The sequence below is a fragment of the Perna viridis genome, chromosome 7, assembly GCF_037379345.1.
Source record: "Perna viridis isolate PV_CMFRI_1.1 ecotype Kerala chromosome 7, ASM3737934v1, whole genome shotgun sequence".
NCBI classification, from domain to species: Eukaryota; Metazoa; Mollusca; class Bivalvia; order Mytilida; family Mytilidae; genus Perna; species Perna viridis.
Genome location: NC_142451.1, coordinates 3,530,052 through 3,553,653, shown reverse-complemented (window position 1 = coordinate 3,553,653; position 23,602 = coordinate 3,530,052). Strand labels below are relative to the sequence as shown.

The following is a 23,602-nucleotide window of genomic DNA, read 5'->3' as shown; positions in this document are numbered from 1 at the left end:
ATACAGGAAACAATGTCAATGACGTTGGCGTAAATATGGAGCATAGTGGCATGAGGGAAAGACCCAGATTTACAACAACAGGTATCATTGAATTGAGGCTGTCAACAATGTCTTCATGTTTGTAGTTGTCAAGTAAAGCTCTGCTTGAAAATCAGGCAGTAGCTTATGTTTAGTGATTTATGCATTTCTTGATCCTCTATATTTTTTTTTAAATCCTTCAGTAGGCATTAAAAATTCAAAGTGTAAATAGAAGTTTGGCCACAGGAGATATTAACACTTAAAATTTTGTTACTTTCTACTATAGAAAAGTACAAGAAAATTCCCCACCAAAATTTTTGCACTTTAACCAGTCAAAAAATATTTCTGGATCCAAGAAAATAAATATTGGGAGAGTAACAAATGTATTCATTGATTATCTTGAGATATGATGAATCATTCCCTGCCCGGTTTTTTGACGGAACCATACTCTCTGATTAAAAGTTTAGTTTCCCTAGTAAGAGATATGAAACAAGTTTGGGATTGGAATTGCTTCATGTTTTTTACATATGCTTTTAAACTAAATTTTATGTGTAAATTCAAAGAGGTGTAATGTTTAAGTGTAGCATGAATATTTTGGTCCTTTGATTCTTATTTAACCAGTAGAGGCTTGGGAAGGGTGCAGATGGTACTGTTAACCAATCAATGTAGAGGTTTGGGAAGGGTGCAGATGGTACTGTTAACCAATCAAGGTAGAGGTTTGGGAAGGGTGCAGATGGTACTGTTAACCAATCAAGGTAGAGGTTTGGGAAGGGTGCAGATGGTACTGTTAACCAATCAATGTAGAGGTTTGGGAAGGGTGCAGATGGTACTGTTAACCAATCAATGTAGAGGTTTGGGAAGGGTGCAGATGGTACTGTTAACCAATCAAGGTAGAGGTTTGGGAAGGGTGCATATGGTACTGTTAACCAATCAATGTAGAGGTTTGGGAAGGATGCATCTGGTACTGTTAACCAATCAATGTAGAGGTTTGGGAAGGGTGCATGTGGTACTGTTAACCAGTCAATGTAGAGGTTTGGGAAGGGTGCATGTGGTACTGTTAACCAATCAATGTAGAGGTTTGGGAAGGGTGCATGTGGTACTGTTAACCAATCAAGGTATAGGTTTGGGAAGGATGCATATGGTACTGTTAACCAATCAATGTAGAGGTTTGGGAAGGATGTATGTGGTACTGTTAACCAATCAATGTAGAGGTTTGGGAAGGGTGCATATGGTACTGTTGACCAATCAATGTAGAGGTTTGGGAAGGATGCATGTGGTACTGTTAACCAATCAATGTAGAGGTTTGGGAAGGATGCATGTGGTACTGTTAACCAATCAATGTAGAGGTTTGGGAAGGGTGCATATGGTACTGTTGACCAATCAATGTAGAGGTTTGGGAAGGGTGCATATGGTACTGTTAACCAATCAAGGTAGAGGTTTGGGAAGGGTGCATGTGGTACTGTTAACCAATCAAGGTAGAGGTTTGGGAAGGGTGCATGTGGTACTGTTAACCAATCAATGTAGAGGTTTGGGAGGGGGGCATATGGTACTGTTAAACAATCAAGGTAGAGGCTTGGGAAGGGTGCATATGGTACTGTTAAACAGTCAAGGTAGAGGTTTGGGAAGGGTGCATATGGTACTGTAAAACAATCAAGGTAGAGGTTTGGGAAGGGTGCATGTGGTACTGTTAAACAATCAATGTAGAGGTTTGGGAAGGGTGCATATGGTACTGTAAAACAATCAAGGTAGAGGTTTGGGAAGGGTGCATATGGTACTGTAAAACAGTCAAGGTAGAGGCTTGGGAAGGATGCATATGGTACTGTTAACCAATCAATGTAGAGGTTTGGGAAGGGTGCATATGGTACTGTTAACCAATCAAGGTAGAGGCTTCGGAAGGATGCATATGGTACTGTTAACCAATCAATGTAGAGGTTTGGGAAGGGTGCATATAGTACTGTTAAACAATCAATGTAGAGGTTTGGGAAGGGTGCATATGGTACTGTTAACCAATCAATGTAGAGGTTTGGGAAGGGTGCATATGGTACTGTTAACCAATCAATGTAAAGGTTTGGGAAGGGTGCATATGGTACTGTTAACCAATCAATGTAGAGGTTTGGGAAGGGTGCATATGGTACTGTTAACCAATCAAGGTAGAGGTTTGGGAAGGGTGCATATGGTACTGTTAACCAATCAATGTAGAGGTTTGGGAAGGGTACATATGGTACTGTTAAACAATCAATGTAGAAGCTTGGGAAGGGTGCATATGGTACTGTTAACCAATCAATGTAGAGGTTTGGGAAGGGTGCATATGGTACTGTTAACCAATCAAGGTAGAGGTTTGGGAAGGGTGCATATGGTACTGTTAACCAATCAATGTAGAGGTTTGGGAAGGGTGCATATGGTACTGTTAACCAATCAAGGTAGAGGTTTGGGAAGGGTGCATATGGTACTGTTAACCAATCAATGTAGAAGCTTGGGAAGGGTGCATATGGTACTGTTAACCAATCAATGTAGAGGTTTGGGAAGGATGCATATGGTACTGTTAACCAATCAATGTAGAGGTTTGGGAAGGGTGCATATGGTACTGTAAAACAGTCAATGTAGAGGTTTGGGAAGGGTGCATATGGTACTGTTAAACAATCAATGTAGAGGTTTGGAAAGGGTGCATATGGTACTGTTAACCAATCAATGTAGAAGCTTGGGAAGGGTGTATATGGTACTGTTAACCAATCAATGTAGAGGTTTGGGAAGGGTGCATATGGTACTGTTAACCAATCAAGGTAGAGGTTTGGGAAGGGTGCATATGGTACTGTAAAACAGTCAAGGTAGAAGCTTGGGAAGGCTGCATATGGTACTGTAAAGCAGTCAAGGTAGAGGTTTGGGAAGGGTGCATATGGTACTGTTAACCAATCAAGGTAGAGGTTTGGGAAGGGTGCATATGGTACTATTAAACAATCTAGGTAGAAGCTTGGGAAGGGTGTATATGGTACTGTTAAACAATCTAGGTAGAGGTTTGGGAATGGTGCATATGGTACTGTTAAACAATCAATGTAGAAGCTTGGGAAGGGTGCATATGGTACTGTAAAGCAGTCAAGGTAGAGGTTTGGGAAGGGTGCATATGGTAATGTTAACCAATCAAGGTAGAGGTTTGGGAAGGGTGCATATGGTACTGTTAAACAATCAAGGTAGAGGTTTGGGAAGGGTGCATATGGTACTGTTAAACAATCAATGTAGAAGTTTGGGAAGGGTGCATATGGTACTGTAAAGCAGTCAAGGTAGAGGTTTGGGAAGGGTGCATGTGGTACTGTTAACCAATCAAGGTAGAGGTTTGGGAAGGGTGCATATGGTACTGTTAAACAATCAAGGTAGAGGTTTGGGAAGGGTGCATATGGTACTGTTAAACAATCAAGGTAGAGGTATGGGAAGGGTGCATATGTTACTGTTAGACAATCAAGATAGAGGTTTGGGAAGGGTGCATATGGTACTGTAAAGCAGTCAATGTAGAGGTTTGGAAAGGGTGCATATGGTACTGTTAACCAATCAATGTAGAAGCTTGGGAAGGGTGCATATGGTACTGTTAACCAATCAATGTAGAGGTTTGGGAAGGGTGCATATGGTACTGTTAACCAATCAATGTAGAGGTTTGGGAAGGGTGCATATGGTACTGTTAACCAATCAAGGTAGAGGCTTGGGAAGGGTGCATATGGTACTGTAAAACAGTCAAGGTAGAAGCTTGGGAAGGGTGCATATGGTACTGTAAAGCAGTCAAGGTAGAGGTTTGGGAAGGGTGCATATGATACTGTTAACCAATCAAGGTAGAGGTTTGGGAAGGGTGCATATGGTACTATTAAACAATCTAGGTAGAAGCTTTGGAAGGGTGTATATGGTACTGCTAAACAATCTAGGTAGAGGTTTGGGAATGGTGCATATGGTACTGTTAAACAATCAATGTAGAAGCTTGGGAAGGGTGCATATGGTACTGTAAAGCAGTCAAGGTAGAGGTTTGGGAAGGGTGCATATGGTACTGTTAACCAATCAAGGTAGAGGTTTGGGAAGGGTGCATATGGTACTGTTAAACAATCAAGGTAGAGGTTTGGGAAGGGTGCATATGGTACTGTTAACCAATCAAGGTAGAGGTTTGGGAAGGGTGCATATGGTACTGTTAAACAATCAATTAGAGGTATGGGAAGGGTGCATATGTTACTGTTAGACAATCAAGATAGAGGTTTGGGAAGGGTGCATATGGTACTGTTAACCAATCAAGGTAGAGGTTTGGGAAGGGTGCATATGGTACTGTTAACCAATCAATGTAGAGGTTTGGGAAGGGTACATATGGTACTGTTAAACAATCAATGTAGAAGCTTGGGAAGGGTGCATATGGTACTGTTAACCAATCAATGTAGAGGTTTGGGAAGGGTGCATATGGTACTGTTAACCAATCAAGGTAGAGGTTTGGGAAGGGTGCATATGGTACTGTTAACCAATCAATGTAGAGGTTTGGGAAGGGTGCATATGGTACTGTTAACCAATCAAGGTAGAGGTTTGGGAAGGGTGCATATGGTACTGTTAACCAATCAATGTAGAAGCTTGGGAAGGGTGCATATGGTACTGTTGACCAATCAATGTAGAGGTTTGGGAAGGATGCATATGGTACTGTTAACCAATCAATGTAGAGGTTTGGGAAGGGTGCATATGGTACTGTAAAACAGTCAATGTAGAGGTTTGGGAAGGGTGCATATGGTACTGTTAAACAATCAATGTAGAGGTTTGGAAAGGGTGCATATGGTACTGTTAACCAATCAATGTAGAAGCTTGGGAAGGGTGTATATGGTACTGTTAACCAATCAATGTAGAGGTTTGGGAAGGGTGCATATGGTACTGTTAACCAATCAAGGTAGAGGTTTGGGAAGGGTGCATATGGTACTGTAAAACAGTCAAGGTAGAAGCTTGGGAAGGCTGCATATGGTACTGTAAAGCAGTCAAGGTAGAGGTTTGGGAAGGGTGCATATGGTACTGTTAACCAATCAAGGTAGAGGTTTGGGAAGGGTGCATATGGTACTATTAAACAATCTAGGTAGAAGCTTGGGAAGGGTGTATATGGTACTGTTAAACAATCTAGGTAGAGGTTTGGGAATGGTGCATATGGTACTGTTAAACAATCAATGTAGAAGCTTGGGAAGGGTGCATATGGTACTGTAAAGCAGTCAAGGTAGAGGTTTGGGAAGGGTGCATATGGTAATGTTAACCAATCAAGGTAGAGGTTTGGGAAGGGTGCATATGGTACTGTTAAACAATCAAGGTAGAGGTTTGGGAAGGGTGCATATGGTACTGTTAAACAATCAATGTAGAAGTTTGGGAAGGGTGCATATGGTACTGTAAAGCAGTCAAGGTAGAGGTTTGGGAAGGGTGCATGTGGTACTGTTAACCAATCAAGGTAGAGGTTTGGGAAGGGTGCATATGGTACTGTTAAACAATCAAGGTAGAGGTTTGGGAAGGGTGCATATGGTACTGTTAAACAATCAAGGTAGAGGTATGGGAAGGGTGCATATGTTACTGTTAGACAATCAAGATAGAGGTTTTGGAAGGGTGCATATGGTACTGTAAAGCAGTCAATGTAGAGGTTTGGAAAGGGTGCATATGGTACTGTTAACCAATCAATGTAGAAGCTTGGGAAGGGTGCATATGGTACTGTTAACCAATCAATGTAGAGGTTTGGGAAGGGTGCATATGGTACTGTTAACCAATCAATGTAGAGGTTTGGGAAGGGTGCATATGGTACTGTTAACCAATCAAGGTAGAGGCTTGGGAAGGGTGCATATGGTACTGTAAAACAGTCAAGGTAGAAGCTTGGGAAGGGTGCATATGGTACTGTAAAGCAGTCAAGGTAGAGGTTTGGGAAGGGTGCATATGATACTGTTAACCAATCAAGGTAGAGGTTTGGGAAGGGTGCATATGGTACTATTAAACAATCTAGGTAGAAGCTTTGGAAGGGTGTATATGGTACTGCTAAACAATCTAGGTAGAGGTTTGGGAATGGTGCATATGGTACTGTTAAACAATCAATGTAGAAGCTTGGGAAGGGTGCATATGGTACTGTAAAGCAGTCAAGGTAGAGGTTTGGGAAGGGTGCATATGGTACTGTTAACCAATCAAGGTAGAGGTTTGGGAAGGGTGCATATGGTACTGTTAAACAATCAAGGTAGAGGTTTGGGAAGGGTGCATATGGTACTGTTAACCAATCAAGGTAGAGGTTTGGGAAGGGTGCATATGGTACTGTTAAACAATCAATTAGAGGTATGGGAAGGGTGCATATGTTACTGTTAGACAATCAAGATAGAGGTTTGGGAAGGGTGCATATGGTACTGTAAAGCAGTCAAGGTAGAGGTTTGGGAAGGGTGCATATGGTACTGTTAAACAATCAAGGTAGAGGTTTGGGAAGGGTACATATGGTACTGTATGCATATGGTACTGTAAAGCAGTCAAGGTAGAGGTTTGGGAAGGGTGCATGTGGTACTGTAAAGCAGTCAAGGTAGAGGTTTGGGAAGGGTGCATATGGTACTGTTAAACAATCAAGGTAGAGGTTTGGGAAGGGTGCATATGGCACTGTTAACCAATCAAGGTAGAGGTTTGGGAAGGGTGCATATGGTACTGTTAAACAATCAAGGTAGAGGTTTGGGAAGGGTGCATATGGTACTGTAAAGCATTCAAGGTAGAGGTTTGGGAAGGGTGCATGTGGTACTGTAAAGCAGTCAAGTAGAGGTTTGGGAAGGGTGCATATGGTACTGTTAAACAATCAAGGTAGAGGTTTGGGAAGGGTGCATATGGTACTGTAAAGCAGTCAAGGTAGAGGTTTGGGAAGGGTGCATATGGTACTGTAAAGCAGTCAAGGTAGAGGTTTGGGAAGGGTGCAAATGGTACTGTTAAACAATCAAGGTAGAGGTTTGGGAAGGGTGCATATGGTACTGTAAAGCAGTCAAGGTAGAGGTTTGGGAAGGGTGCATGTGGTACTGTAAAGCAGTCAAGGTAGAGGTTTGGGAAGGGTGCATATGGTACTGTTAAACAATCAAGGTAGAGGTTTGGGAAGGGTGCATATGGCACTGTTAACCAATCAAGGTAGAGGTTTGGGAAGGGTGCATATGGTACTGTTAAACAATCAAGGTAGAGGTTTGGGAAGGGTGCATATGGTACTGTAAAGCATTCAAGGTAGAGGTTTGGGAAGGGTGCATGTGGTACTGTAAAGCAGTCAAGGTAGAGGTTTGGGAAGGGTGCATATGGTACTGTTAAACAATCAAGGTAGAGGTTTCGGAAGGGTGCATATGGTACTGTAAAGCAGTCAAGGTAGAGGTTTGGGAAGGGTGCATATGGTACTGTAAAGCAGTCAAGGTAGAGGTTTGGGAAGGGTGCATATGGTACTGTTGGGAAGGGTGCATATGGTACTGTTAAACAGTCAAGGTAGAGGTTTGGGAAGGGTGCATATGGTACTGTTAAAAAATCAATGTAAATTACTTGTTAATTTTATAGTTTTTGTACAGCTGGAGTATATGACAGCAACATTGTAGTAGTATGAACAAACTTTTTTAATCAAATCTAGGTGTAATTGTATTTTTTAAAACTTTTTGTCAGGTTTACAATGGAATATTAGATGACTCACCTAGAATAGTGCATCTCTGTGGAGATACAAACCCTGGTACAGTGGAATCATATGGCAATACAATGAAGGTGATCTTTAAAACAGATGGATCTGTCAGTAATGGTGGATTCAGGGCATCTTATACATCCAGTGAAAATGCAGGTAAGCAAATAATATTATTATTTCTATATTTTTCTTGTATGCTCTTACTTTATAGTATCAAATGTACAAGTTATATAGCTGTTTATATGTGAGTATGCTTATATGTCAGTCATATTTAATTGGAATTTGTTGATGAACAATAGGAAACAAGCTTAAGTGTGATCAAAACTATCAGTACAATACAAAATGTAAAAATATGCCAATATGGCCAATTATTGACTTATGTTTGAATATTAGCCTAAATATGATCAAAACTGCACATACAATACAAAACACAAAAGTGCGCCATTACAGGATTAAGCCGTTCAATACAGGATTAAGCCGTCCAATACGGGAATTAGCCATCCAACTTTTGACTAACGTTCCAATATTGCCCTAAATTAGATTAAAACTACCAATACATTACAAAATACGAAAGTGTGCCAATATGGGATTTAGCCATCCAATATGTCAATTTGGCCTGATTAAATCCATATTGGCCTAGGCCAATATGATGTATTGGACTAGTTAGTCAATAAAGGTATAATTGTGTAAGGTTTTTCATTTTGGCTGAGTTTTAAGTCCTCGGCTGGCAATATGGCTAGCTGAGGACCAATTATTCAGCCAATATGGGAAATCTTATCCAATAATACTATCTACCTGTCCAATAACCCTATTGTGTCAGTTCTGAACAGTCCAATATTTTGATCCCCATTTTGTCTTTGGTGTAGTCCATACATGTCTGATTAGTAAATAAAGGTATAATGGTGTGAGGTTTTCCATATTGATTGAATATTTGGTCCTTGACTTACCTTGTTGGACCTCATCTGTCTAACTTGTCTAGCCGTGGACTTACTGAGTAACAACTCAGACAATAAGGAAAACATTACCATAATAATACTATATCCCTCATCAGTAAAATTGTAGAACATTAGCTTCACTATGATGGGTTGTACCTGTACTGTTGGGATATGTATCATCACACACACTTCCTGTTGACCTGAATACTGGATAGATAGTAGCATTACTACTAAGGGGTTTTTTAACGTCCTTGACTACCCTGTTGGTTCTCGCAGGGATGGTTTAGTGGCATTGTATCTAACATTCTATTAATGAGTATAATGTATTGTTATTTAATTTAGAATTTTTTGATTAATAGTATGTGGAGGAATCTTAACACAGGGAGGAGGTAACATTACATCTGTAGGTTATTCAAATGGTAACTACAGCAATAGTGAGGAGTGTATTTGGTTAATACAAAACCCAAGTTTGTCAGACTCTACCATTAGGATAGACTTTGTAGTGTTTATGTTGGAGAGCCATGGAGAATGTTACTATGACTACTTAGAGATCAGGGAGGGTAAAGCTAAACAATTATATATTATTGTTTCCTTTGTTCTGTTTTCTATAAATTCCTAGAGGTCTGGAGGGTAAGGCCAAACCAATACATCACTGATTACTTTCTACTGTTACTACAACTTCCTAGAAATAAGCAAGGATAAAGGCGAAGAAGTATACAATTACTGGTTCCTTTCTACTATTCTTAGAACCACCTAGAGATGAGGGAGGATAAGGCCAAACAAATATAAATCATTGCGTTTATGATTTCCATAAGATTTTGATGGATAGAGATAAGTCTGATTGTTTCCTGCTTATCAACCAAAACTGTTAAAAATTTGCATTTCTGCATTTCATTTGTAGCCTTAGTTGTCAATAATTTTCATTTCATTATTTAAACAAGTATTAATTTGTGTTGAAATTCTATTAACAAAGATCAAGAAATAACTTATCATTTATAGTGTTATCCTACTGACTGGCCAATGATAATTCATATAGTAATCATATTGATGCAAATGAACAAACTTCTGACTTGTTTAAATGTTATAAATGTGTCACACAGGTACAGATGAAAATGGAGAATTACTGGGTCGTTTCTGTGGAAACCAGACAACACCGGGTCCTGTCTTTTCACCATTAGCAAACCTATGGATCAGATTTAAATCTGACTTTTCATTGGTGGATAGAGGATTCTATTTAAAATATGACTTTACAGGTAAGTTGTTGTGAGATATCTATTGATTTTGACTACATTGGTACAGACTTAGTTCTTTGAAAAATCTCAGTTTCAAATTTAAACATGGTGATAGATTATTATGGATTTAATTGTTCTTGTATATTTTATAGATTGTGGGGGAGTATTGACTTCAAGTTCTGGAGTTATATCCAGCCCTAACTTCCCGAACTATTACAATCATAGTGATGCTTGCGCTTGGTTAATACAACAACCTGAGGGCTTTAGAGTTAATGTAAGTAACCTTTATGTTTATTTGAAAGTCACACCATGTAGCGGGTAATATCAGGGGATGCTAATATTCATATTTTTTTAGCAGTCTGTCTGTGGAAAAATTTACCCTGTGCTTAAAACCTTAGTGCACAACATAGTATCCACCAATATAAGATATGCTCAATTTTTCATATACGTTTTGGCCTCAAAATTTCCAAATTTTATACTCTCCAAAATTTTGATAACAAAAATCAAAGTCAATAACACAAATCCTTTTATATTGATTTTATATTCTATTTTTGCCTTTTCTGTAGAGTCTTAGTACATCCTAGGTATATAGTATGTTCATGTTATAAACACATATTTCACATATTTAATAAAATTTAATTTATTGGGAATTTGTGAAGGAGGAGTACTGATCTTTTTCATAATTTCATCTGCAAATAACAGTCAAAAACTATAATACTACAAAACATTCTATGTTATCAGTATGGTTAGTTGTGAAACATTCTTTGTGAACAGTATGGTTAGTTATGAAATATTATAGGGTGACAGTGTGGTTAGTTGTGAAACATTCTATGCTATCAGTATGGTTATGAGTGAAACATTCTATGTTAACAGTATGGTTAGATGTGAAACATTCTATGTTAACAGTATGGTTAGTTGTGAAATATTCTATGTGAACAGTATGGTTAGTTGCAAAACATTCTATTTTAACAGTATGGTTAGTTATGAAATATTCTAAGGTATCAGTATGGTTAGTTGTGAAACATTCTATATGAACAGTTTGGTTAGTTGTGAAACATTCTATATGAGCAGTTTGGTTAGTTGTGAAACATTTTATATGAACAGTATGGTTAGTTTTTTTGTTGGGGTTTAACGTCCGAGCAGCAATATTTCAGCTATATTCAGACGATGAACATGGAATGGATGATAAAATGTACATGAAATAAAAAAAAAGGATGGGACACAAGGATAATAGGGTCGACAAATTTTGATTGCCACTGTAAAAAGGGGGGATGGGTAAGGTCGGGCAATTTAGCCTCATGTGGCGGAGCACAAAGGTTCCTACTCCTATCGATTACCACAGCAGGGTTCTTTAATGTGCGAGGAATGTGGCATCTTTCCCAACACGGTGCACCACTATGGTTTGCGGTCAGGTTTTCCGTATTATAGCCTGACAACCCCAGCATGTAACACGCCAGGGGTACCCCATTCCACCACCTGGGGCACGCATCCCAGTTGCTCTGTGGGCAGAGCGTCTAGCCCCCGGCTAGGTTTCTGAGCACTATTTAGTCGCTTTATACGACAAGCTTAGCGCTGCTGCAGGCCTATTCTTTTAACACCCGGACCTGCACGGGGCTAGTTGTGAAACATTCTATGTTAAAACTAACCATACTGTTAACATAGAATGTTTCACAACTAACCACACTGTTACCCTATAATATTCTATGTTAAAAGTGTGGTTAGTTGTGAAACATTCTATGTTAACAGTATGGTTAATTATGAAATATTCTAAGGTAACAGTACGGTTATTTATGAAATATTATAGGGTAACAGTATGGTTAGTTGTGAAACATTCTATGTGAACAGTATGGTTAGTTGTGAAACATTCTATGTTAACAGTATGGTTAGTTGTGAAACATTCTATGTGAACAGTATGGTTAGTTGAAATATTCTATGTTGACAATGTGGTTAGTTATGAAATATTATAGGGTAACAGTATGGTTAGTTGTGAAACATTCTATGTTAACAGTATGGTTAATTGAAATATTCTATGTTAACAGTGTGGTTAGTTGTGAAACTGTTTTGATTATAACTGATTACAATATCATGGCTTTTTGTATATATTTTCAGGCACAATTTACAAATTTCTCACTGGAATATAATCATGACTGTGGGTATGACTATGTACAGATATTGAATGGTGGTCTTCCATCTTCACCATCAGCTGGTCATTTCTGTGGCAATAACACTATAGCCAACTTCGTATCTCAATCCAATGCCATAAGGGTGATATTTAAGTCTGACTTTACGATCGCTAGTCATGGATTCCAAATGACTTATTACCAGTCTGCTGGAGGTAAGGGATACAATGTGTATTGGAGTTTTTGCATTTGTATTAGTCAAAATAGAAGCATTTACAACTGTATAGGTTCATTATTTATCATTTATTGACTAGTATTATGGATTGGAGAAAACAGTAAAATGTTTGCATGTAATAATGTTTACATTTAATGTTAACTAGGGATAAAATGAAGCTAGACACTAAAAAAGAATTCAATATCTGTTGTTCCAACAGATCTCTACTGTAGAAGGCTTTATACAAAGAAAATACTCCATCAGAATTATTGTACAGCTCACTATCAGTTGATAACATGTTCAATCAGTATTCATGATAGGTCTGTCAATTATACATTTTGGGTTATAAAGCATATTGTCACTTGTCCTTTTCAATAGTTATTGACATAATGGACTGCTAAATTTAGTATTTATGGAAAATTACTGGTAGGTAGAACTCTCATTTGTAGTTAATGGTCATGAATGTCTCTAACTTTTGTGTCAGTTATTGTTATGCCATTCTAACATTTTGATTATTTTTAATGAGTTTGTATTCATATCAGTTTATTATGTCTTTAGGTTGTGGTGGACTTCTGAACAGTAACAGTGGGAACATATCATCCCCTAATTATCCACAGAGTTACCCCCATCTGACAGAATGTCAGTGGGATATAAATGTAGAAAGAGGATATCATATCATACTGACCTTTATACCCCCATTTGACCTTGAAGCAGAATCCAACTGTGACTATGATTTTGTTGAGGTAATCTTTATACACTACCATAGAAATTTTTACAACCTTGCAAACAGATATTTGGGTTTTATAGGTTTCAGTATGTCTGTCTGTCCATTGTAATATTATCTGTAATTATTCATGTAATGTTACTTGATGGATTTTCATGGACATTTATAAATGTTGGTCACTATATAGAGATAGGTATGTTATCACAAAGTTAGTTTTGAAGTCTTGTGTAAAATATGACTATAGACTTTTTTATTTTTTACCTGACTGTCAGACAAAATGTTGATGGCAACTCCTCTGTATCACTTGCTGGACTTTTATCAAACTAGTGTTTGATCGCTAAATAGAGGTGTGCTTATTTCCAGGAATCTCCATTTTGACAAGTGTATTATTCCTTTAAGGATAGTTCTATTCATATTAATTGAATGCTATACATTTTGATGGAATCAGTCTTTACTTGTTTAATTCCAGATGAAAAGTAATATTTAATGTCTTTTTCTTAGGAGCAAAGATTGTTGTTTTTAACAATGTATCTTAATGATAGACTATAGCTTCAATGGTTGATGGATTCTAGTATCAATCTACTATGCTACATTTTAATATTCTAAGGTTGATGATGCCTTGCCTAATAACACATTAGTACCACGTGGTCGATGGTGCCACAACAGAACTCCACCTCAGCAGATAACTTCCAGTAACCGTATTGTTGTCAGGTTCCAATCAGATAGAAATACAAATGGAAATGGATTCGCAGCTAATTGGACAGCAGGTATGTATTGTGAATTGAAATTGTGACCTAAATTTTTGCAACAAGTATTTTAAGACTAGCAGATTCTAATTGTCAGATTAAAATAAATATAAACAAAAGCTTTTTTTGAAGTGATGATTGCTTATGATATTTTCTAGGTAATTTCAGGCTTTTGCAGTAGGAAATAACCATATTGAGGTGGGTTAAATTTGAAGACATAATATTAGGACACTCTTTTATGAGATGTTTCAAAGCAGTTTTCGCAGCTCAGTATTTAATTTTATTTTTAGGATGTGGTGCTGTTTTCACTGATGAATATTTAGGTTTTGTGTCACCTGGTTTCCCCAATGGTTACGCTCACAATCTCATCTGTAATTACACAATCATAGGACCACCAGGCAGATATATTGTACTGACCTTCAGAGGAGCAATCTTTGACATTGAAGGTCTGTATTATACTGTTAAATAGTGGTAATCTGGTATCATCATAAGTATAGTGTAGCTAGTGGTAAAACAAAGACAGGGGAACAGTTCTTATTTTGATTATGTTTATTATCTGGATTGAACTCTTGATTTTGGGGAAAATTCATTTTTTGGATGATAACTCAAAATGTCTGCATCTGACAAATGGAACTTTAGGGATATTGTTGCATACCAGGTATGTGAGAACCTTTTTGATTTAAAACATCTAAAATATTTCTTTTCTAAAAAGTGGACACAACTCTGCATGTGTGCCATGGTACATTTTGATTTTTTACTGAACTGTATTATGCAAAGAAGCTAGTGTCAACTTTTTGTCATGCTATGATAGTTTGTTTACCAATCCATGTCATTGAATATATAAAATCAGCTTTACAAAATAAAAAAAGAATCTAAAGCTATCAATTATAGGTTTTATAATAAGTGAAAGTTGAAAAAAGTAAAATGTCAACTCAGATGTTTATTTTTGACATCATAGCAAACAAGCTTCGGTGAGTTTTTTTTTTATGATGTTGAAAATTAAATTACCCAAGTTGCAAACCCTTTTTCTGTATAATTTGGCCGCTTAACATTAAGCAGACATTTTAGCAATCCTCCATTATAACATCACCAGTTGTTACTTGACAAGTGTTACAAGAGATCAGTGTAATAAATATCACAATTACAAAGGTGACTTTTCATGTTATACTCGGGGGTTACTGCAATCAACTTGCAACTCAGTCTGTCTGTTACACTTTTATGCAATAGATTTCTTGGCTTCTATTGGAGGCATGATTGGATATTTGGTACAATGGTACAATCTCCCCTTTTCCAGATTCCTGATTCCTCCCTTATCTACTTCCTGTTAACAGTTGGATTTAGTTATTTTTTAGGTGATGCATACTGAAATTTTTTGTAACAGCATTACCCAGTTTCTAGTGGAAAGAATGCTTAGATATTTAGTATATTGCTTTTTCATGATGACGTACTGTGTCTCCCCTTTCCTGATACCTCGCTCATCCATTTCCTATTTACAGTATGATTTAGTAGTTATTTTTAGGTGATGCATAATTTCATTTTTCATTTTCATTTTATTTCAGTTTCTATTGGAAGGAATGCTTAGATATTTTGTATAATGCTCTGCAATGATGACTTGTACTGTCTCTCCTCTTTTCAGATTCATGGCTCATCCGCTTCCTGTTAATTGATTGACTTCCTATTATTTTAGGTGCTGTATTATGAAAATTTTCATAACAGACTACTGAAGAGAATGTATAGATTTTTGGTATAATGCTTCCCATGATGACTTGTACTGTGACTTCCTGTCTACCGATTGCCTTAGAGCCTCCCTTTCCCAGGTTGAGTGGTGGAATTTTTAGCACGATGTAGTGTGCAACCTCTTGTTACTACACATGTAGTTCATATCATTGTCTCATGATATTATATCACAAAATATCTAGCTGTTGAGGAAGTAGATAAAATTACCAAATCAAATCTTGTTTACTACAGGTCCTGCTAGTTGTATGCATGACTCACTGTGTAACTTTGTTTACTACAGGTCCTGCTAGTTGTCTGCATGACTCACTGTTTAACTTTGTTTACTACAGGTCCTGCTCATTTTCTGCATGACTCACTGTTTATTTTTGTTCACTACAGGTCCTGCAAGTTGTCCACATGACTCACTGTTAATTTTTGTTTACTACAGGTTTAGCTAGTTGTCCACATGACTCACTGTTAATTTTTGTTTACTACAGGTTTAGCTAGTTGTCCACATGACTCACTGTTTATTTTTGTTCACTACAGGTCCTGCTAGTTGTCCACATGACTCACTTTAATTTTTGTTCACTACAGGTCCTGCTAGTTGCCCGCATGACTCGCTTACTGTGTTCCAAGGAAATAATACCAGGGGGAGAGTACTGGGTAAATTCTGTGGTCAGACACCCCCTCAGCCTGTTAGTGGCAAAGGTTCTTTATTCCTACAGTTTAAGACTGACAGTTCAGTCACAGGGAAAGGGTTTAGAGTTTCATACAGGATGTCAGATTGTGGAGGTGATTATACCGATGAAAGTGCTTATATTTTCACTCCCACGTACCCAACCAATTATCATCACAACGCCAACTGTACCTGGAGAATCACTGTACAGGAAAACAGAATTGTTGGTCTTAAGTAAGTTAATTCTAGTAACACTCTAAAAAAAGTTAAAACATGATAAATCTTGCAGTTGATCAAATTATGGTGTGATCCAATGTCAGGTTCAGTGTTTTCCATGATTTGGATAGAAATATTATCAACAATGTATAAAGTTACCTCAATTCACCAGCCAACAACCTATCATTTATATTTATTTAATTTGTGAGTTCAAATGACAGGGTCCAGGATACTTTCAAATTTCAAGTCAAAGGTCCTCTTGACAAAAATGAAAGTTCTACAATGTAGAATTTAAGATGCAGAACTTAGGTTAAATGGAATTTAAGTGTCCTGGTTCAGAAATTGAAGGCTATGGACCTCTGACCCTGCTCATTGATTCCTTCATATTTTTGTTGATGAAATTTTAGATATTATCATTCATTTTCTACTTGTAAGATAATTTAAAATATGAAGAAAAAAAATAATTGTACTTAATTTGTACGTAGACTAAGTATTTTTTTATTTTTTTTATTGCCAACTTGTTAAATCACAATTATATTATAATATATTATAATATATTTACATTTCTTCTCATTGTCTTTTTATACAGATTTACATCATTTGAGTTAGAAGCTCATGAAACTTGTAATTATGATTATGTCGATGTTTACGATGGTGATGATTTCAATGCTCCTCTTATTGGACGTTACTGTGGTGATGTTCTCCCTAATATTATCAGATCAACAGGAAATAAAATGTTTATCAACTTTATATCTGATTCGTCAGTCAGTAAGGCAGGGTTCTCAGGTGTATACTGGACTACTTACGGTATGCATAGCATTAACTGAACACAAATCTGTTAAGGTGCTTTATTTTAATGAGTGGGTTATTATATAATAATAATTAATTAATAAATAATACTGAAAATCCACAATTTTACCTTTTCTGCTAACTGGCAGCATGGAGGCAAATTACCCACACTTGCAAACAATATTCATACACTTTTGTAGTAAATTACAAAAGGAATATAATTACTGTTGGGTGAAGGTGAAAGGAGATATTCCAACAAGGGTTTTACATTTCAGTCCATATGCAGTGGGGGATATTCTCTTAGTGAGCTTGCTCACAGTATTTATAGTTATCATTTCTGTGTACACTTAGGTCTGTTCCCATCTTCTTTGCTTTATTGTATGAATTTATTCGTGAAGCTTTTACTTAAAAAAGAAATGTTGACACTCATCATATAACTTTATACAAATGCCTATTATGGAATGAATTATGGTATGATTTTTAAATAACACTATGACAATAAAGTTGAAAGAGATAGCACTTTCTGTAATCTTTCTCCTGAATGACTCCATTTGCCAGTTTCAACACAATTTTTTTTCAAAACTGTTGTTTTTAATGTGTTAAAACATCTCCCTGATATCTTGCTGAAGCATATACACACAACATTACTATGTTCTTTTGAGTCATGTTGTGTGTATGTGTTCTTTTGTGTCATTTTGTGTGTATGTGTTCTTTTGAGTCATGTTGTGTGTATGTGTTCTTTTGAGTCATGTTGTGTGTAAGTGTCCTTTCGAGTTGTGTTGTGTGTATGTGTTCTTTTGAGTCATGTTGTGTGTATGTGTCCTTTTGAGTCATGTTGTGTGTATATGTTCTTTTGAGTAATTGATTGATTACTTGGGCATTAAACCCCAACAATCAATCAATCAATTAATCAAAAGAACACATACACACAACATGACTCAAAATAACACATACACAAATTAGACTATTTTAGCTATTGTACCTTCATAGATAGTTAGAATTTTTGTATTTATTCATTTGTTTCTCTTTATGAACTTACTTTAGTAGGAATGGCAAATTTCAGTTACTATTCTATGTTCTTTAATTACTGAAATAGGTTCTGATCAGGGCTGTGGAGGTATACTGAACAGTACATCAGGTAGTCTAACATCTGTTGATTCTGACGGAGATGGTAGATATGAAAACAGCTTGGATTGTGTATGGAGAATTATAGTTGGAGATAATAAGATTGTGCGGTTGACTGTTTCTGGAATTGACGTGGAAAACCATACAGCATGTTATTATGATTACTTAGAGGTAACCCTTGTATTTGTTATTTGAAGACCTATTTTGATAAAGAATTTTTCTGTTTAATATATAAAAATTAAGTAATACATTTAAAATTTGTCCTGAATTTTACTATTTATACTAATTTTTTAGCTCACCTGGCCACAGGCCAGAAAAGCTACATAAAATGTATTGCCATCACTTGGCATATGTTTTCTGTCGTCATTGTTTTGCAATTTTTTAAAACTCTTCTCCTACAAACACAATCAGAAACAAACTTTGTAGGAATGTTCCTTAGGGTATTTTGCATAGAACTGATATGAGGATTTTTCAACCATCGAAAACATGGCTGGCATCACTAAAAATAGAACATAGGGGTCAGACAGGAGTTTTTTGCATATATATCCGAAACCGTTAGGTTTAGTCAAATTTTGACAGTGGGATAAAGTGTTCAGCATGATAAGATCTATCTCTGGTCAAATTTTTGTTTTAATCTGTGAAGCAGTGTTGGAGTTATTGAATTTCTTTTACATATTTTCCCTATTTTTATGTTATTTCTTTCAAAAACCTTCTTCTCTGAAACTACTTGACCAATCAGAACCAAACTTGGTAAGAATGTTTTTAGGATATTCCGAATTTAACTTTTATTGTGATTTTTTATCAGAAAAAAAATGGCTGCTGTTACTAAAAAAGAAAATAGGGGTCAGACAGAAATTTTTCACATATATCTCCAAAACTATTAGATTTTGCCATATTCTGACAGGGTAAATATGTTCAGGATGATGAGATCTGTCTCTGGTAAATATTTGTTTCGTTCTGTGAAGCCATGTTGGAGTTTTTTTTTTTCACATTTTTCCCCTATTTTTAATATTATTTCTTTCAAAAATCTTTCCCTCTAAAACTACTAGACCAGTCAGAATTAAACATGGTATGAATGTTTCTTAAGGTGTTCTGCATAGAACTGATGTGGGGATTTTTGATCTGTTGAAAAACATGGTCGCCATTACTAAAAATAGAACATAGGGGTCAGACTGAAGTTTTTCATATATATCTCAAAAAGTTTTCTGTCAATCTTCTTTGAGTCAAAATTGTTGGACCAGTCCTTGTTAGGAGTTACTGCCCTTGAAAGGCAAAACATTTTAAGTAGGTGAGCAATTCAGGCTCCTGGGAGCATCTTGTTATTTCATGTAATTTAAAAAAAAAAAAAAAATTATTTCAAAGCAAATTCATTGGTCAATATTTATGAAGTAAAAATGAAATTACGAGTTTTATTACATGATTAAATGTAGGTATTTGCTTAACATCAGTTTTGAAGGTAAATAATTTCCAGTACCACATCCAACCTACCAGGGATACAGAGGATTCTTTCTGTCTAGACCTTTAAAACTGCTTTTGTTCCTGTTCCACAGTTACAATTTTTTTCAGATATGAGCAGTAACCTGTTAATTGAAGCATCTGGGTTAATATTTAAAATTAAATTTGTTATTATGCTATCTTAAATTTGTATTATGATGACTTTAGATTCGTGATGGATTCAACATCGATGATATTTCCAAAGGTAAATATTGTGGAAGACAACTACCACCTGTGATAACATCGACATCTAACGTACTACTAGTTAGATTCAATTCAGATAGTTCTATTACTGGAGCTGGATTTAATGCCACATATGTCCAGGAAAATGGTAAGATACGAGATAATGTACGTGATATCTTTCTTATTGCTTTAAGTCATCAGTAAAAGTGATCCACTTACATATAGTGAGGCAGGGGGTGGTTGTAGAAATTTCTCAGAAATTTAAATGCATTAGCACCAAAATAATAACCCTGATGTTGGTTTTCAGGTAACAGTCTGACGTAATGAAGGGGAGATAACTCTTACAATTGTATTGATTGATTGATTGATTGATTGATTGTTGGGGTTTAACGTCCGAGCAGCAATATTTCAGCTATATTCAGACTATGAACATGAAATGGATGATAAAATGAACATGAAATGATGATGAAATGAAAAAGAGATGGAACACAAGGGCAACAGGGTCGACAAATTTAGATTGCCACTAGAAAAAGGGAGGGATGGGTAGGGTCAGGCAATTTAGCCTCCTGTGGTGGAACGCACAGGTTCCTACTATCAAATACCACAGCAGGGTTCTTTAACGTTCAAGGAACGTGGCATCTTTCCCAACATGGTGCACCTCTATAGTTTGCGGTCAGGTTTTCCGTATTATAGCCTGACAACCTCAGCATGTAACACGCCAGGGGTACCCAATTCCACCACTTGGGCACACATCCCAGTTGCTCTTTGGGCAGAGCTCATAGCCCCTGGCTAGGTTTCTGAGCACTATTAAGTCGCCTTATATGACAAGCTTAGTGCTCCTGCAGGACTATTCTTTAGACACCCGGATCTGCATGGGCCCTTACAATTGTAATAAGAAGTACCATACATAAATATTTACATAAATGTCTGTCTCATTGTTAAAAACTTACTTCACATTATTTTACAGAATCACAAGAAGAGTGCAATAGATACATAAATATAGTCTAGGATTTTTTTTTAGTGAATAACACTGTTGTTAAGTTACCTGCTTGGTTTTTAGAAATAACTGTATCTTAATGTCATATTATGTTTTTTATCACATTAAGCTGTTATTATACCTAAGCTCTGAAGTAGAGAGGGATATACTATTTTACCCTTGTCCATGTGCCCCTGTTCCTGTAACAATTTTTTTCTGTCACTGTTTTCTCATCAACTACTCATCACAGTGGCTTGAAATATTCACTTTGCAGGTATGCCATATGGTGGGGTCTATTTTTGAAAAAAATTAAACAATTTTCAGTTTACAAAGGACTTTGTTTATTTTCCTTATATCGTGATTAAAAGCGGAAGTAGCCATTACTCACAGATTTCTTGTTTTTACTCAAGAATCTTTTCAAGTGATTTATATATTAGATGTAGCTATTTAATTTGCCTAAGTCAGTTTGTTGTTTTGTTTGTATAAAATTTAGATTTTGATATGCAACAAATTAAAGAGTTTTATATACTGGCATTATACTTGCTTATAAACAATGTTCCGAAATATTTTTCTTTATATGATATCCAGGCACGTAGCTGAGGCCAAATTGAAGTGCATCATTTATGCCTCTTCTGGATGTATTTTATCTCAAAAAAAAAAAAAAAAAATGTCAAAATTAAGTGCAGGCAAAAGCTTTTTTGCCTAACGGCAGCTACACGCCAGATACCAACAATTTCTTAATTAACTTGTAGCTCTGTGTGGTGGAACTCGTACAGCTTCTGACACACCACAGACACTGACATCACCTGGATATCCAAATCCTGTCAGTCAACAGCTCAACTGTCGATGGACAATTGATACACCAGACTCAGACCAACATGTCCGTTTGACAGTGTCTCGACTCGATCTCAGGACTCAGACTATGTGTAATGATGAGTACATAGAGTTTAGGGATTCACCTTTGGTAAATCATAAATTAGTTATTAATAGAAATCTTGGAAGCAGGAAGAAAGGAGACCACTGTTTGATGTACCATATTCCCAGTGTTTTCTCTGATATAGCACTATACTTAACAGGACTATGATTTTTTTGCAGTGTGCAATGTTATGTGTATCCATCTGCACCATGAAAACTGATTTATTCAACGGGTCATAGTTTTCCTTTCCTCGCTGGTTTACCCCGGACTTGACTTTTTATGAGCAACTCGGTGGGTGTTTCTAGAAAAGCAGAGGACGCTTACCCTACCAGTGCACCTGGTCCATGCTCCCAGTTTTTAGTGGAGTCCGAGTTGCTCATTTGCTTTTGTTACTTTGTATGTATGATTTTAGTTACATTATGTTCTTTGTTGTGTTCGTCTGTTTTCCATGTCTGGTCTTTGTCCCTGGATTACATTGTTTTGATTACCGCTATAACCTTGGTTCCCTCTTCTGTTTGAATGCTAAGCTTTTATATTATGGAAGATATACTCTGTAATATCCAAATTTATAAGGTGAATATTGATATATCTGTAATAGTCTTGTACAATTAAAAAATAAAAAATGCTGTAAACCATGAAATTTTTTCATCAGTTTTATTTTCACCATTTTGCTGTAACAGCAGCAATAGTAAATAAAAATATCATGAATATTATACCTTCACTCATCAAGTTGGTAGTATAGTGGAATCACCTTGTCTGTCCATCCATCTGTCCAAATTCTGTCACAAGTTTTTAGGCTTCCAATGGATTAATTGATTTTACATTTAGTGTATGGCTTTATATAGATGGCACGTGTGTTGTAAGCCATTTTTGGTGCTGTCTGATATCAACTTCCTGGAACATGGGACTTTGCCATTTTACACTGGAATGATAGAGAAAATGTTTGTTACAAAAATCTTGGCTCCAAATATATGGATTGATTTCAAATTTGGAATGTGTCTCACATACTTTTGGTTGCTCTCTAATATCAACTTCCTGTATGTGGTAGTATACCTAACACAACAACATATGCAACTTCATGTTATTTTATATTGTATTGGACAAAGATTGCAAATTTAAAACTGCAAAAGTGGGTTGATCACAGAAACCATGAAGAAAAGATTGCAAAAAAATTCCCAGTTTACAGGATACCCCCTTAACAAAGTTTACAGGATATACCCCTTAACAAAGTTTAAAGGATACACCCCCCCTCTTTTTAACAAAGTTCCTTAACAAAGTTTACAGTTTACCCCCTTAACAAAGTTTACAGGATACCCCTTAACAAAGTTTACAGGATACCCCCCTTGAAAAAGTTTACAGGAAACGTCCCTTAACAAAGTTTTTACAGGATACCCCCTTGACAAAGTTTACAGGATACACCCCTTAACAAAGTTTTTACAGGATACCCCCCTTAATAATGTTTACAGGATACCCCTTTTAACAAAGTTTACAGGATACCCCCTTAACAAAGTTTACAGTTTACCCCCTTGAAAAAGTTGACAGGATACCCCCCTTGAAAAAGTTTACAGGATACCCCCCTTGAAAAAATTTACAGAAAACACCCCTTAACAAAGTTTACAGGATACCCCTTGACAAAGTATATAGGAATCATTCTGTCTGTTAGTCCATTCATCTGTCCATTTGTCTGTCCACCTTTTTTGTTAGCACAACTTCTGGTAAACCACTCATGGAATTTTTATCATATTTGATAGGAAGATAGTGCATGATATATAGATGTGCATGAAGAAATATCATTATTGCCCAAGGACAACAAAGGGAGATGGAATATAAGGGTTTTACATTTGATATTTTATTCCATTTTAAAGGGGGGATATTTCTAGTTCTTT

At 36.5% G+C, this 23,602-nt stretch overlaps 1 protein-coding gene across 1 annotated transcript in view; it reads left to right on the top strand.

Moving 5' to 3' along the window:
- The window catches only part of LOC148610996 (cubilin-like), a 113,996-nt gene that overhangs the window by 82,119 nt on the left and 8,275 nt on the right, over positions 1 to 23,602 (top strand). The window contains exons 48-60 of the mRNA XM_088591004.1: positions 7,642 to 7,810; positions 8,949 to 9,149; positions 9,690 to 9,842; positions 9,974 to 10,095; positions 11,931 to 12,156; positions 12,714 to 12,898; positions 13,487 to 13,646; positions 13,916 to 14,071; positions 15,936 to 16,251; positions 16,823 to 17,040; positions 18,119 to 18,318; positions 19,810 to 19,972; positions 21,553 to 21,764. Coding sequence (XP_088447130.1) covers positions 7,642 to 7,810; positions 8,949 to 9,149; positions 9,690 to 9,842; positions 9,974 to 10,095; positions 11,931 to 12,156; positions 12,714 to 12,898; positions 13,487 to 13,646; positions 13,916 to 14,071; positions 15,936 to 16,251; positions 16,823 to 17,040; positions 18,119 to 18,318; positions 19,810 to 19,972; positions 21,553 to 21,764 — 2,481 coding nt within the window. The remainder of the gene's footprint in view (positions 1 to 7,641; positions 7,811 to 8,948; positions 9,150 to 9,689; positions 9,843 to 9,973; positions 10,096 to 11,930; positions 12,157 to 12,713; positions 12,899 to 13,486; positions 13,647 to 13,915; positions 14,072 to 15,935; positions 16,252 to 16,822; positions 17,041 to 18,118; positions 18,319 to 19,809; positions 19,973 to 21,552; positions 21,765 to 23,602) is intronic.